This window comes from Medicago sativa, chromosome 7 (assembly GCF_051527215.1).
Source record: "Medicago sativa cultivar Bolivia chromosome 7, Bolivia_mono, whole genome shotgun sequence".
NCBI lineage: Eukaryota > Viridiplantae > Streptophyta > Magnoliopsida > Fabales > Fabaceae > Medicago > Medicago sativa.
This window is the reverse complement of record NC_140755.1, coordinates 52,803,093-52,814,939: the sequence shown is the minus strand read 5'-3', so window position 1 is coordinate 52,814,939 and position 11,847 is coordinate 52,803,093. Positions and strand designations below refer to the sequence as shown.

The 11,847-nt window shown below is 35.0% G+C and overlaps 1 protein-coding gene and 1 pseudogene across 2 annotated transcripts; one reads left to right on the top strand and one right to left on the bottom strand.

The window, feature by feature from the left end:
• The first annotated feature begins 1,315 nt into the window (after positions 1-1,315).
• LOC146906694 (wall-associated receptor kinase-like 20) lies at positions 1,316-3,466 on the top strand. The gene is made up of 2 exons (XM_085730299.1): positions 1,316-2,189; positions 2,947-3,466. The coding sequence occupies exons 1-2, from the start codon at positions 1,331-1,333 to the stop codon at positions 2,997-2,999; spliced, it is 912 nt and encodes a 303-aa protein (XP_085586425.1). The 5' UTR covers positions 1,316-1,330; the 3' UTR covers positions 3,000-3,466.
• On the bottom strand, positions 3,457-10,692 carry LOC146906693 (uncharacterized; annotated as a pseudogene). The gene is made up of 5 exons (XR_015020511.1): positions 10,556-10,692; positions 8,950-10,150; positions 4,780-4,872; positions 4,604-4,671; positions 3,457-4,114 (listed from the first exon to the last, which is right to left on the bottom strand). The product of XR_015020511.1 is annotated as an uncharacterized LOC146906693 (transcript).
• Positions 10,693-11,847: the final 1,155 nt, after the last annotated feature.

Here is an 11,847-nt window from a genome sequence, read left to right as displayed (position 1 = left end):
GAGAGAAGAGTAAGATTATTTTTCAAAAACTTAGCAGTCTAATTTCACAAACAAGCCTTGTCCTGGCTTTATGGATCACTGTCATGTCTATTATATATCATAGACACATTCTAACTCAACGGTCAGTGAACTAATTAAAGTCAACAATATAGTAGTTTTATACGTTTCTTATAAGAATATTTTTATACGCTTTATTATTAGTTTGATATCTAAAAGGTTAATTCACAGTTATGGTCGCAATATTTTTTTAAGGATAAAGTGGCTCTCCTATTTTAAAATATGATAGTTTTGATCCCTCGATCAAATATTTGGTATAAAATACGCTGATATGACATGTTTTAAATTTAAAAAATTGAGATTTTTCATACATGTCATCGATGTTGTCCTTTTCCATAATCAAATCATCATATTTCCCATCGTCAAACCATTATCGCATCATATATACACATATTCTATCTATCACTGATCTTTTAATTCAAAAATACGCTAAAAGGACCAAAACCAAATTTAAAAATAGGGGGACCAAATCCAAAAAACGATAAAAATACAGAATCAAAATTACAATCAAGCCTATTTAAAAAGTACATAAAGTATTTTCCCTCGGAAAAAAAAATCATTGATACTTCATCAATAAAATATCATTTAAAAATAGTGTAGCTCTTTTGTGAAGCAGACTAAATATCATTTAAAAAAAGTACATAAAGTATTTTTAAAATATCATTTAAAAATATGCATTATATATGTAGGGGTCGAGGTTCGAACTCGAACACCACACTTATTCCCCTTAAAAAATGAATTTTTTCTAATGTTGGACAACTTGTTTATGCATCTCCGATTCGCCGCTTAGCAATGAATAATCTCTGTCTGGGAACTTGTGGGGCGTACAAGGTGGGTTCTTCCCTCCCAATCAGATTTTTATAAACTTATGAACTAGAAGTCGAACCATTAAACACATGCTTAAGGGGTTCAAGTCTTTTACCATTTGAATCAATCCATTGTTGGTTGGAGATGTCAAGTTTTAAAGAGATAAAAATGAAAGAAAAAGTTTTATATGGATTAAAGCCAAATTTTGTTCTTGTTAGAAAAATCAAATTCTGTTTGTTTTACAAGTAAAAAAACACACTTTTTAATAATAAAAAGCTGAAAGGAACAGCAATTTTAAAGTGATAAAAACAAAAATTTAATCATTAAAAATATATTTAACCAAAAATAAAAATTACATTGAAGAGAATATATTCTTAACATCAATCAAGCATCGATTTTTTCATCCACTAACTCTAATCCTCAAAGAGTGGAAGGTGAAACCTGAAAGAGGAAACAAGCAAAGCCAATGGCACTACCACTACTACTACCACCTCTTTCCACCCTCCTCAACTTCTTCATGATCCTCCTCTTAGCATCTCCACCAACAGCCTCAACACCAGTGTGCCATGACACATGTGGCTCAATACAAGTCAAGTATCCTTTTGGCACAGGTCCTGGTTGCGGATCCCCACTATTCAACCCATACATAACATGCACATCAAACGGAACATTAGACCAACTCATCCTTAAAACTCAAACATTCTCATACCCTATAACCTCCATTTCATACACCACTTCCACTCTCATACTCACACCACCCTACATGTCTACTTGCACTGCCATGCAAACCTCACCAAACTTTGGCATAGACTTAACTGCACCATTCCAAATATCTTCCTCCACTTTCATCCTCCTCTCTTGCCAAGAAAAAAGTTCAACCATTTGTGACACTTCTTTTGATTACCTTTGTGCTTCTCTTTACTCTTGCCCTCAAGTAGTCTCACTTGGTATGCCTCTTTTTTCTCCTACTAACACATGTTGTGTATACTCACCGGGGAACCTCGACGGCAACGGGGACTTGAATCTTAGAGAGAATGATTGTAGTAGTTATACTTCGGTTGTGTCACTTGATGATAACCCTACCGATCCTACTCATTGGGTTTGTGGCGTGGCATTGAAATATAGTCATGGTGCTTTTGATAACTTTGCGACCACTAAATGTACTAGTTGTGAGAGTAGTGGTGGTGTGTGTGGATACGCTCCTCCAGGAAGTGGATTTGTTTGTGTTTGTAAAGGTGGATTTAATACCAGCCTTGATTGCTCTAATTACGATCAAAACCAGGATTTCCTTTGGGACTCTGTATCTCCTCCTCCCATGTACAACAGTACGTTTTTCCTTCTCTTTTTGTTGTTTCTTTTATTATTGGCTTAATTACACTTTTGACCCCTTAAGTTTCAAAAAGTTGTGATTTTGGCCCCCTAAAAAAACAACTCTTTCCAAATCTCCTAAGTTTACTTTCTGTTGCAATTTTAGCCCCTCATGGCAATTTTAGCCCCCTAAGTTTACTTTTTGACTCGAAATTAGGGGGCCTGCAAAGTAAACTTAGGGGGCTAAAATTGCCATGAGGGGCTAAAATTGCAACATAAAGTAAACTTAGGGGGCTTGGAAAGAGTTGTTTTTTTTAGGGGACCAAAATCACAACTTTGGGAAATTTAGGGGGCCAAAAGTGTAATTAAGCCTTTATTATTTTGAATAAATTATTTAACAATTTTTGAAATTCCCCATAGTTTTCGGGTCTTTTTTCATTTTCATATATCATATAGGAGTATGTATAAGTAATTAAGGGAAATGAGTCAAATGACTACTGCATTTTGTAATTATGTCTTATATCTTATACATTACATTTTCTGAGTACAAGAAAAAGGAAAAATAAATGGTTGGACATTGGAGATGTGTTTTTCTTATATAGATAGCTTTAGAATATGTAAAACCAATATGCCAAAGTAATGGGTAACTATTATTCTGTACACTTGAAAGGAATCAGATGCAAGAATACAATGCTTTATATTGATTCTCTCTCTTGGAAAAATTGTTACTTTTTACTCATATGTATCATTAATAACCTGTTCTGTTATGAACAGTTGGGAATGTCTGGAGTTCCATCTTGGCTGGTATCATTTTCAGCCTAGTGTAATCGGAGGATAATGCTGCTGGGTTTGATTATTACTAATACTAACAGTTAAGTCATTCAGAGGAGGTCATCATCAGCCTTCTTTAATGCACAAAAGTTACCTTAGAAAAGTACATTCAAAGAAAAATGGAATAAAGTTATTGAGCATCCATTCCTATGAAGTCTAGTGTATTGTTTTTTTTTTTTGGTACAAGTCTGGTGTATTGTCAAAAAAAAGGGCAGTCAGTGCCCAAAGCTCGGGCATACGCAGGGTCTGGGAAATGATCTCACCATTTGGTGTATTGTACACAACCTTATCCCATTTTTTGGCAAGAGGCTGTTTTCAAGACTTGAGCTCGACAACAAATTTATCTTTGCGTCAAGGCTCCCCCTTTTGGTGTATTGCTATCTCTGTAAAAAAAATTGCATGGTGAAAAATTCACACCATTACATATTGATGTTGAATAACAATAAATCTATCTTTAGTCAAACGAGTCCAAATGTTAAATTTAGATATCTTTATTCAAACAACTGTTATATTTATGCTATGCTACATACCATAATGCTACTCCTCCTATGCTATGCTATGCTACAAACATTGTTTGCAATACATATACAGACAATAATAATAAATGTTGAAATACATACACCAGCTCATAATATATCACAATACATATGTGTAGTCCCTGTTCGAGGGTTCCCTTAGCAATATTTGCGTTTGCATCAAATCCTAGTTTCCTTATTTACGAGTTTATAGTGGTTGATCCGTAAAACCTCTTTACGGATGCTGATCTACATCCTTTGAATTGGTAGAAGATGTGGTTATTTTTCCTGCAGAGAACCATCTTTCCAAACTTCACATTCTACATCACATGCAAGAAAAAATACTGCATGGTTGTTTACTATGCAACAAACATATAGATACACAAACATATCGTAATGCTGAAATTCTGTATAATTTTTATGGGTGACCCTGCTAATCAAGTTTGCGACCATTACTGACGTTTTCTTGCATTGGTAGAGTAGTGGAATCTATGAGGAAGGATTTTAAAATCTTAGACAGTTCCTTTGGCTTCTCCATGTTGATTGCATGCCCTGCATTCTTAACAACAACTAGTTGTGCATTCTCTCCCAGATGCCTACAAACCAGAAGAAAGAATGAAATGTAAAAATAAAACAATCAAGTGTAAGACAAAACAAAATATATCATTTATATTTTTCAGGTTGCACTAGTTATCTTGTAGAAGATTACTCCACTTTGTTTCTTTTTCAAAACCTTGAGATATATAAGTCAATAAAGCTGGAGAATGGATAGCTTTTACATATTAATAATAATAATAATGGGGAAGAACATCAAATGGGATTGTGGCGCAGTTGGCTAGCGCGTAGGTCTCATAGCTACTGAGTGGTCCTGAGGTCGAGAGTTCGAGCCTCTCTCACCCCATAAATTCTTTTTTTGGTTTTCTGGATTATCTTCTTTTGTTTTTTTCCAGCTACCATTCGAATTTCGAAAGATGTTTGTTTTCTGCCACTTAATAAACGCATTGCCTCAAAAGAAACAAGAAAAACAATGGCACTGAATTGTAGAGAAATGTTTGGAAGATAAAAATATAAGTTTGTTAAATTACCTTTTCAATCTGTGAGCTAATTCCAGTGGGAATACCTGGTCCTGTTCTCCCCATATTATTAGTGTAGGCTACATCATTGAACAGTTATACATCTTAAGTTATTAATGCAAGAGAGTGCAAGACATAGTGAAACTAACTCGCAAAGTAAACACGAGAGAATAAAAGAGAAGAGAAACCTGGGTTATCTTGGGAAGATTAGACAGTTTTCTATCCTTATATAATGTTTCAATTAGTTCTTTCTTCTCCTGTCGGAATTCGGTGCACATCACCTGCAAGTAAAATCAGTTTCAGAAACCAATTTTTGTGAAATAAAAAGGCCATGCCAGCTTTGTGTATTCACGTCAAGGGATAGGCAATGAGATTATTTCAGCTAAAAATTAGTAATAATAACAACAACAAAACCGTTTTTAGATCCATATTGGCAGTAGCTCTACATGAATATATCTATAACCTCTTCTATTTCAAAAATAGTTTAACCTCTGCAGCGCTGAAGTGGTGAAACCTAAGATAGGTAACAGATAAGACATTCAGGCATCAAGTATCAAATAATCAGTAAGAAAAACACACCTTCCACTTTTTATGCAAACATAATCCAGATTGCATCAACACTGTCAAGGCAAGAAAAGTTTGATTATCCTTTACAAAACAAATGATATAAAATAAAAAACACATCAATCAATTATTCAGTCAAACCAATCCTTCATGAACTCAATGTTCTAAAACAATAATGAAATTTGAAGTTGAAGCCTTGAAGAAGCTCTTTGGTTTCACCTTTTGGATTCGAACAAATCAACTTAATCTGCTTTCAAACTGAAATCCGTCTCGTTGCTGCAATCTTGTTCTTGGAGCTTAACAGATTCAGAAGAGAAGATAAGAAATTGGATATCAGTGGAGAAGATGGTGAAACAACACTCGAGAGAGTCTATAAATCCCTGTTTGAAAGTCAAATTGACCCTGATAAAGAAGAGCAGTTCCATGGAGCTAAAATGGAAATTGAAAACAAAGTGAAAAGAATATTGAAACTTATTAAAGATGACAACCTTGAAAACGATGGTACCCCAGCAGAAATTTTGAAGAGGGAACCACTTGCTTTATTTATTGAGGATTTCCACAATAAATACTGGGAGCGAGCAAAAAGAACCGAGAACCGAACTGAACCGCCAAACCGGACCAAAATTAAGCAAGTATTTTCCCTTTTCTTGCTTGCCCTTGACCTCTTTCTTTAACTCGCCTGTCATATGATCATATTTTGAAGAGGGAACCACTTGATTTATTTATTGAGGATTTCCACTTGCTCTGTTTATTGAGGATATTTATTGAATACCAATCGCTTTATACACAATATGATCATATGACAGGCTAGTTAAAAAATGGGATCAAGGGCAAGCAAGAAAAGGGAAGTTCTTCATCTAGCACTGACTCAGATTCGGATTATTCGTCAAAGGACAGAGAAAGCAAAAAGGGACGAATGCAAAATGAATTTAAGTATATAATTGACAGATTAAAGCGAGAGCTTGAAACGGTGCATAAGGAGAAGTTGACAGTTATGCATGAAGAGAAGGAGGACATAAATTCAAAACACCTTGCAGCCCTGAGCAAGATACAATCAGCAGACAAGATTGATAAGGATATGAAAACTGATGCTGAGAAAACTGAACTTAATAAGCAACTGGACATTGCCGGTAAAGTAGAAGACAAAAAACAAAAGTTTGGTCATGGAGAAAGAGAAAGATCTTCAACAGATTGATGAGGAAAAGAAGATTACAGATGAACTAAGAAACCTCGTTGATCAACTTATAGATAATAAGTAAGTGGTTGTGAAAAAATTACAAGCAGTAAGAGATGAACTTTCTATTCTGAAGCAGCAACTGAGACATATAGAACAACAATAAACCAATCCAAACAGACTCTTAGTCTAACTTAACTAACCATGTAACTAATTATTGTAACTAATTACAACTAATAATACTGTTTCTCAACAAAATCCATATTCGCTCATTATCTATCTAGTGTGATAAACTTCAACTTAAACCAGTAATAAAACGTCAAATTTTAACCAATCATGTGGAATTTCTAAAGTAAATAACATTACACTATACTATATCCCCTAATAATAACAATAGTTTATGATCCTAATTAAAGCAACTAAAATTAAACTGAACTCAAACTTTATAACGAGGAAAAACCACTCACATCAATGAAATCAGTAAGAAAGCAAGCCGGCATAACTTTGAAATAACAAAAGTAAGCTTAACAAGCAGTAAGAGATGAACTTTCTATTCTGAACAGGGGCGGACCTGAGCAGGGCAGGGTGTGGCAATAGCCACACCAGCTCAGGCCATTTGTTTAAAAAAAAAATTAAGCAGTCCACACTCAATCAACAGCCAAAGTCAGCCCAACACTTTTTTTTTTGCTTTCCAGTAGTATCAACAGCACGGAGTTCTCACACGCACCCTCTTTTTCTTTCCTTCTACTTTCGCAAAGCACGAACACAACAAACAACACCACCGGTCCACCACCACGAACCGTCACTCTCCTCTCCTCTTTCAGGTCAAATTTTAAATTACTAAACTTAAATTGGCGGTATTAGTGAGAGTAATTGAATCAGGATAGTGAAATTGAAATTGACATTGAGATAGTGATAGTCGTAATAAAATTGAAATTGATTTTATCTTTTAGCGTTTGGTTATTATTGAAATTGCTTTTATATTGTTTGAAGTTGAAATTGAATTAGGATGTATTGTTTTGTTTGTTGATTTTAAGTTGATAGTGTGTTATAGAGACCTATTGCGGAAAGAATCAAGAATTGTTTGCTCGAGCCGGTGATACATTTTCAACAAATGGAAAATATAGCATTTTATTTACAATTTTGGTTGGTACAACTACTTTTAATATAACTTCTTATTAAATTTAGTATTATTTAATGGTTTGATTAAAAAAAATAAGGCTAAAATGCATTTTTGGCCCCCCAAGTTTCCAAATGTTGCGATTTTTGCTACCCTATTTTGAAAATATCACTTTATGCCCTCCAAATTTCAACCCCTTTGCAAAACCATGACCCCCCTTGATTTTGACTCGGTCAAAGCTGACATGTCACATTTTTTTGTGCCATATAGACAGCTTATGTGGATTTTTGAAAAAAAATATTAAAACCCTCACACCCTCACGTAACCGTGATTTAATCTATCTCTTCCCTTTTTTTTTTGGTATAAATCTATCTTTTCCTTTTGGATTTTTGCAAAAAAAAAATAAAAAATTAAAACCCTCACGTGGATTTTTGCAAAGAAAAAAATTCCTCTATCTTTTCCTTTTGGAATCATATATATTTTGCAATCTAAATTTTTGAAAGAACACAAATAAGTGATTTAATCTATAAGTGCTTACAACTATTAAGACGACACAAAATATAGTAATAAAGTTGTTTGCATAGAAATGCTTGCAAAATAAGTGATTGCAGCATAAGTTTTTTACAACCACATTTAGATAGCACAAAATAAATGTTTGCAGCCATTTAACAACTAGATTAAGACAAAATAAAAGAAGTGCTTGCAGCATAAGTATTTTGCAACCAGATTAACACAAATAAGGAGTCTTAAGCAACATACATGCTTTGAAATGAGAGTGAGATTTGGAGTTTGGACTTAACCCTAATTCCCAATTGGATTTTGGTTTGTACGGTTTCTAATCTGGAATGAAAGGTCACGTGAGAAATCTTACCTTTTATGGTTTTTATTTTAATTTTAATTGTCATAATAAGTGTAGGCAAAATTTTAATTTTAATAATATCCAGCATGGCCAAAAAAAAAGTGACATGTCAGCTTTGACCGAGTCAAAATCAAGGGATGTCAAGGTTTTGCAAAGGGGCTGAAACTTGGGGGGTATAAAGTGCTATTTTCAAAATAGGGGGGCAAAAATCGCAACTTTTGGAAACTTGGGGGGCCAAAAGTACATTTTAGCCAAAAAAAAACCTTTGCCACACTGATATTAGAAGTCTAGGTCCGCCCCTGATTCTGAAGCAGCAACTGAGACATATAGAACAACAATAAACCAATCCAAACAGACCCTTAGTCTAACTTAACTAACCATGTAACTAATTATTGTAACTAATTACAACTAATAATATTGTTTCTCAACAAATCCATATTCACTCATTATCTATCTAGTGTGATAAACTTCAACTTAAACCAGTAATAAAACGTCAAATTTTAACCAATCATGTGGAATTTCTAAAGTAAATAACATTACACTATACTATATCCCCTAATAATAACAATAGTTTATGATCCTAATTAAAACAATTAAAATTAAACTGAACTCAAACTTTATAACGAGGAAAAACCACTCACATCAATGAAATCAGTAAGAAAGGAAGCCGGCATAACTTTGAAATAACAAAAGTAAGCTTAACAAGCTGCTTCATCTTCTCCGGAGTCTGCGGAATCAAAATCATAGCAGCTTCATCAATATTCTTAACAACAAACAACCCATCCTCCATATCCTTATCTTCCAAACAAACCTCAGCACAACACAATGCAACTTTCTCCATTCTCTCCGGAAACAACGCCGCCAAACTATACCCAACAAAACCACCATAACTAACACCAACAACATTCATTCTCCTCACACCATGCGCTTCCATAAGAGCAGCAACACACTGAGCTTGAAAAGATTCGGTTCGATCGGGTTTAGAGGTGTGAGACTCACCGAAGAAGAGAAGATCAGGAACGTAGAGGTTGAAACGACGGGTGAGTGGAGAGATGAATTCGTTCCATTGCCACATTGCATTAGCTCCCATGCCGTGGAGAAGGAGGAGAGAGGGTTTGGTGGATTTGTGGGATTTGGGAACCCAACAGTGCATGATGGTGGTGTTGCCAAGATCGGTGGTGGTTGATTTGAGACCGGCGTTGGAGAAGGAGAAACGGTAACAACGGTCACGGGAAGCAGTGAAGCTGAAACAACCCGCCATGTTCAGAGAGAGTGTGTGCGAAAGAATACTATCAATGTCATCAAGTGATTTGAATATCTCCCGCTCGGTGTAACATATCATCAAGTCATTTAACCACTCATTGTTGATCTTGTTACGCAATTTAGTCTTGATAATCTTCATTGCTGAAAAAGCCCTTTCAACGAAAGCTGTCGACATCGACAATATCAAAGCCAACTCAATGAGTTTGTAGACCAATGGAAATACCAAATGTTTCTCAGTTTGAACCATCTTCATAGCCAAACTTTGAACATCTTCACAAGAAGAAAAGGAAGCATGCCTTTTCACTTGAAGTACATAGGTGTCAAGTTGCTCCCTTATTGTTCCACGGTGATCATCAGAAAAGTCATCATGATAAATATCAGCAAGACGAGCAAGCTTATCAACATCAAACTTGGAGAAAGAGTTCTTGGGGTCAAGACATGAGAAGCAGTCAAGGACAATGTTACTTCCTTCACTAAAGCGATGATTCATCTCCACACATATTTCTTGTACTTCGGCTTCCGGTTGCACAACATTTACATTCTCAATCCTTGTTCTATCTACCAAAAACTTCCTCATCTCTGAAATTTAATAATTCAAATTGAATATTCATTTCACATAACAAATTTAAAAAATAACCGTTAGCTTTTCAATTTGTAAAAAAAAAAAAATCACTAGCTTTTCCTTACCATCTATTAATCAATTTTTCAATTCACATAACAACTACTAATCTCAATTCACATAACAACTACTACTAATCTTTTAATGTAGTAGTCATAATAGTTTTCATTTTTTAATTAAATCTGTCCCTTTGTTGTCGATTAAATAATCATCTAAGTTTCTAACTTCAAAATCAAATAATCATTCCCCTTTGTTGTCGATTAAATCTGACCTTCAAATGATCAATTTTTCAATTGCACAACCAATTTAACAATTTTTCTAAAACCCTAAAACAAGGTAAGAAAGGAAGGAGAAGAAGAGATTACCTTTAGAGAATTAGAGTGAATGAGAAGAGGAGCAACCAATAAAACTTAGCAACCGAGAGAGAGAGATGAGAGAACTGAAGCCCGCACCGCCGAGGTAGAGAGATGACTGAGTGATGAGAGAACTAAGGTCTGAGACGTAATGGTGACTGGTGAGTACCGAGAGTTTGTGTTGTGTTGTTTGTGAACTGATACGCGTGCGTGTGGTGTGACTAATTTGCCCAAATTTTTTTTTGAAATGTGTAAATGGGCCTATTACTTGGGCCTAAGTGAGGAAATTACCGATCGAGCCCGGGCGACCGCCCGGGGTCGCCGGACTCTGAATCCGCCCCTGAGTTAAGGTTCTCATAAATTTCTCAATGATCATCTTTTATGTAGTAGTTTCACGAACACTCTTCATCAAATGCATAAGATTTTGAATCCTGGACACATATCTTACTATTTTCCCATTTTCTCCCATTTGTAGTAACTCATACAGCCTGCGCAATGACCGCAACTTACACTTTTGACTTTTTCATCTCCTTCATGATATTTACAAGTATATCTCATCCCTTTCATAGACTCAACATGAGCAATCCTGCCAAGATTTGCACATCTGTTGATTGAATGCAAATTGTTGCCTTGTAATCCTTCATTCTAGAATCTTCTGAAGATTCCTTTGAGCTTTAACTGCATTTTCTGCAAGCTCTACGACGCCATTGGTGATCACCTTGAGAGTTTCTCGAAAGGTAAACAAAGATTTCATAGTTGTTTATGCCATCTTTCCCAATTCTTGCCACCAAGAACAGGAAGTGAATTTGGAATACTGATTCCACTATTCATCACAGCAACTGATAAGAATTCAACCCCTAGAATTTGTGACCTATACCTACAAGAGCCAGAAGGCCCATGATACCAACTTGTTTGTTGGTGAAAGCTTGATGTTTTTATACGATCAATTATGAGAGAAAAAGTGAGTCAGAGTGTTCTGGTAGAGATCATAATGTTCTGTTCTGTGATGCGAATAAAGAGAGTATAGATTGGTGAATTGTAAAACTATGAATTGAAATGAATTAAGATTATTCAACTGATTACATAACCAAGTATTTATGGGCCAAGTGTGGTAGCTTGCGTCACACGTTACCAATTACCTAACTAGTTAGTTTCTAACTATTATTAACAAACATAGTTGAATTTATCATTAACATTTTTGACAACTGTTTTAATTTTCCAAAAATACATAATAGAATCTGTTAGATTGCACTTATAACAATTACCCCTTCCAATTTGGTGGTCCAAAACATCATGATACATGC

What these genes read in the sequence shown, in the direction of transcription:
- LOC146906694 (XM_085730299.1), top strand. Translation starts at nt 1,331, where the DNA reads ATGGCACTACCACTACTACTACCACCTCTTTCCACCCTCCTCAACTTC. An exon ending in TCCTCCTCCCATGTACAACA is followed by an intron (nt 2,190 to 2,946) that starts GTACGTTTTTCC and finishes TGTTATGAACAG; the next exon opens with TTGGGAATGTCTGGAGTTCC.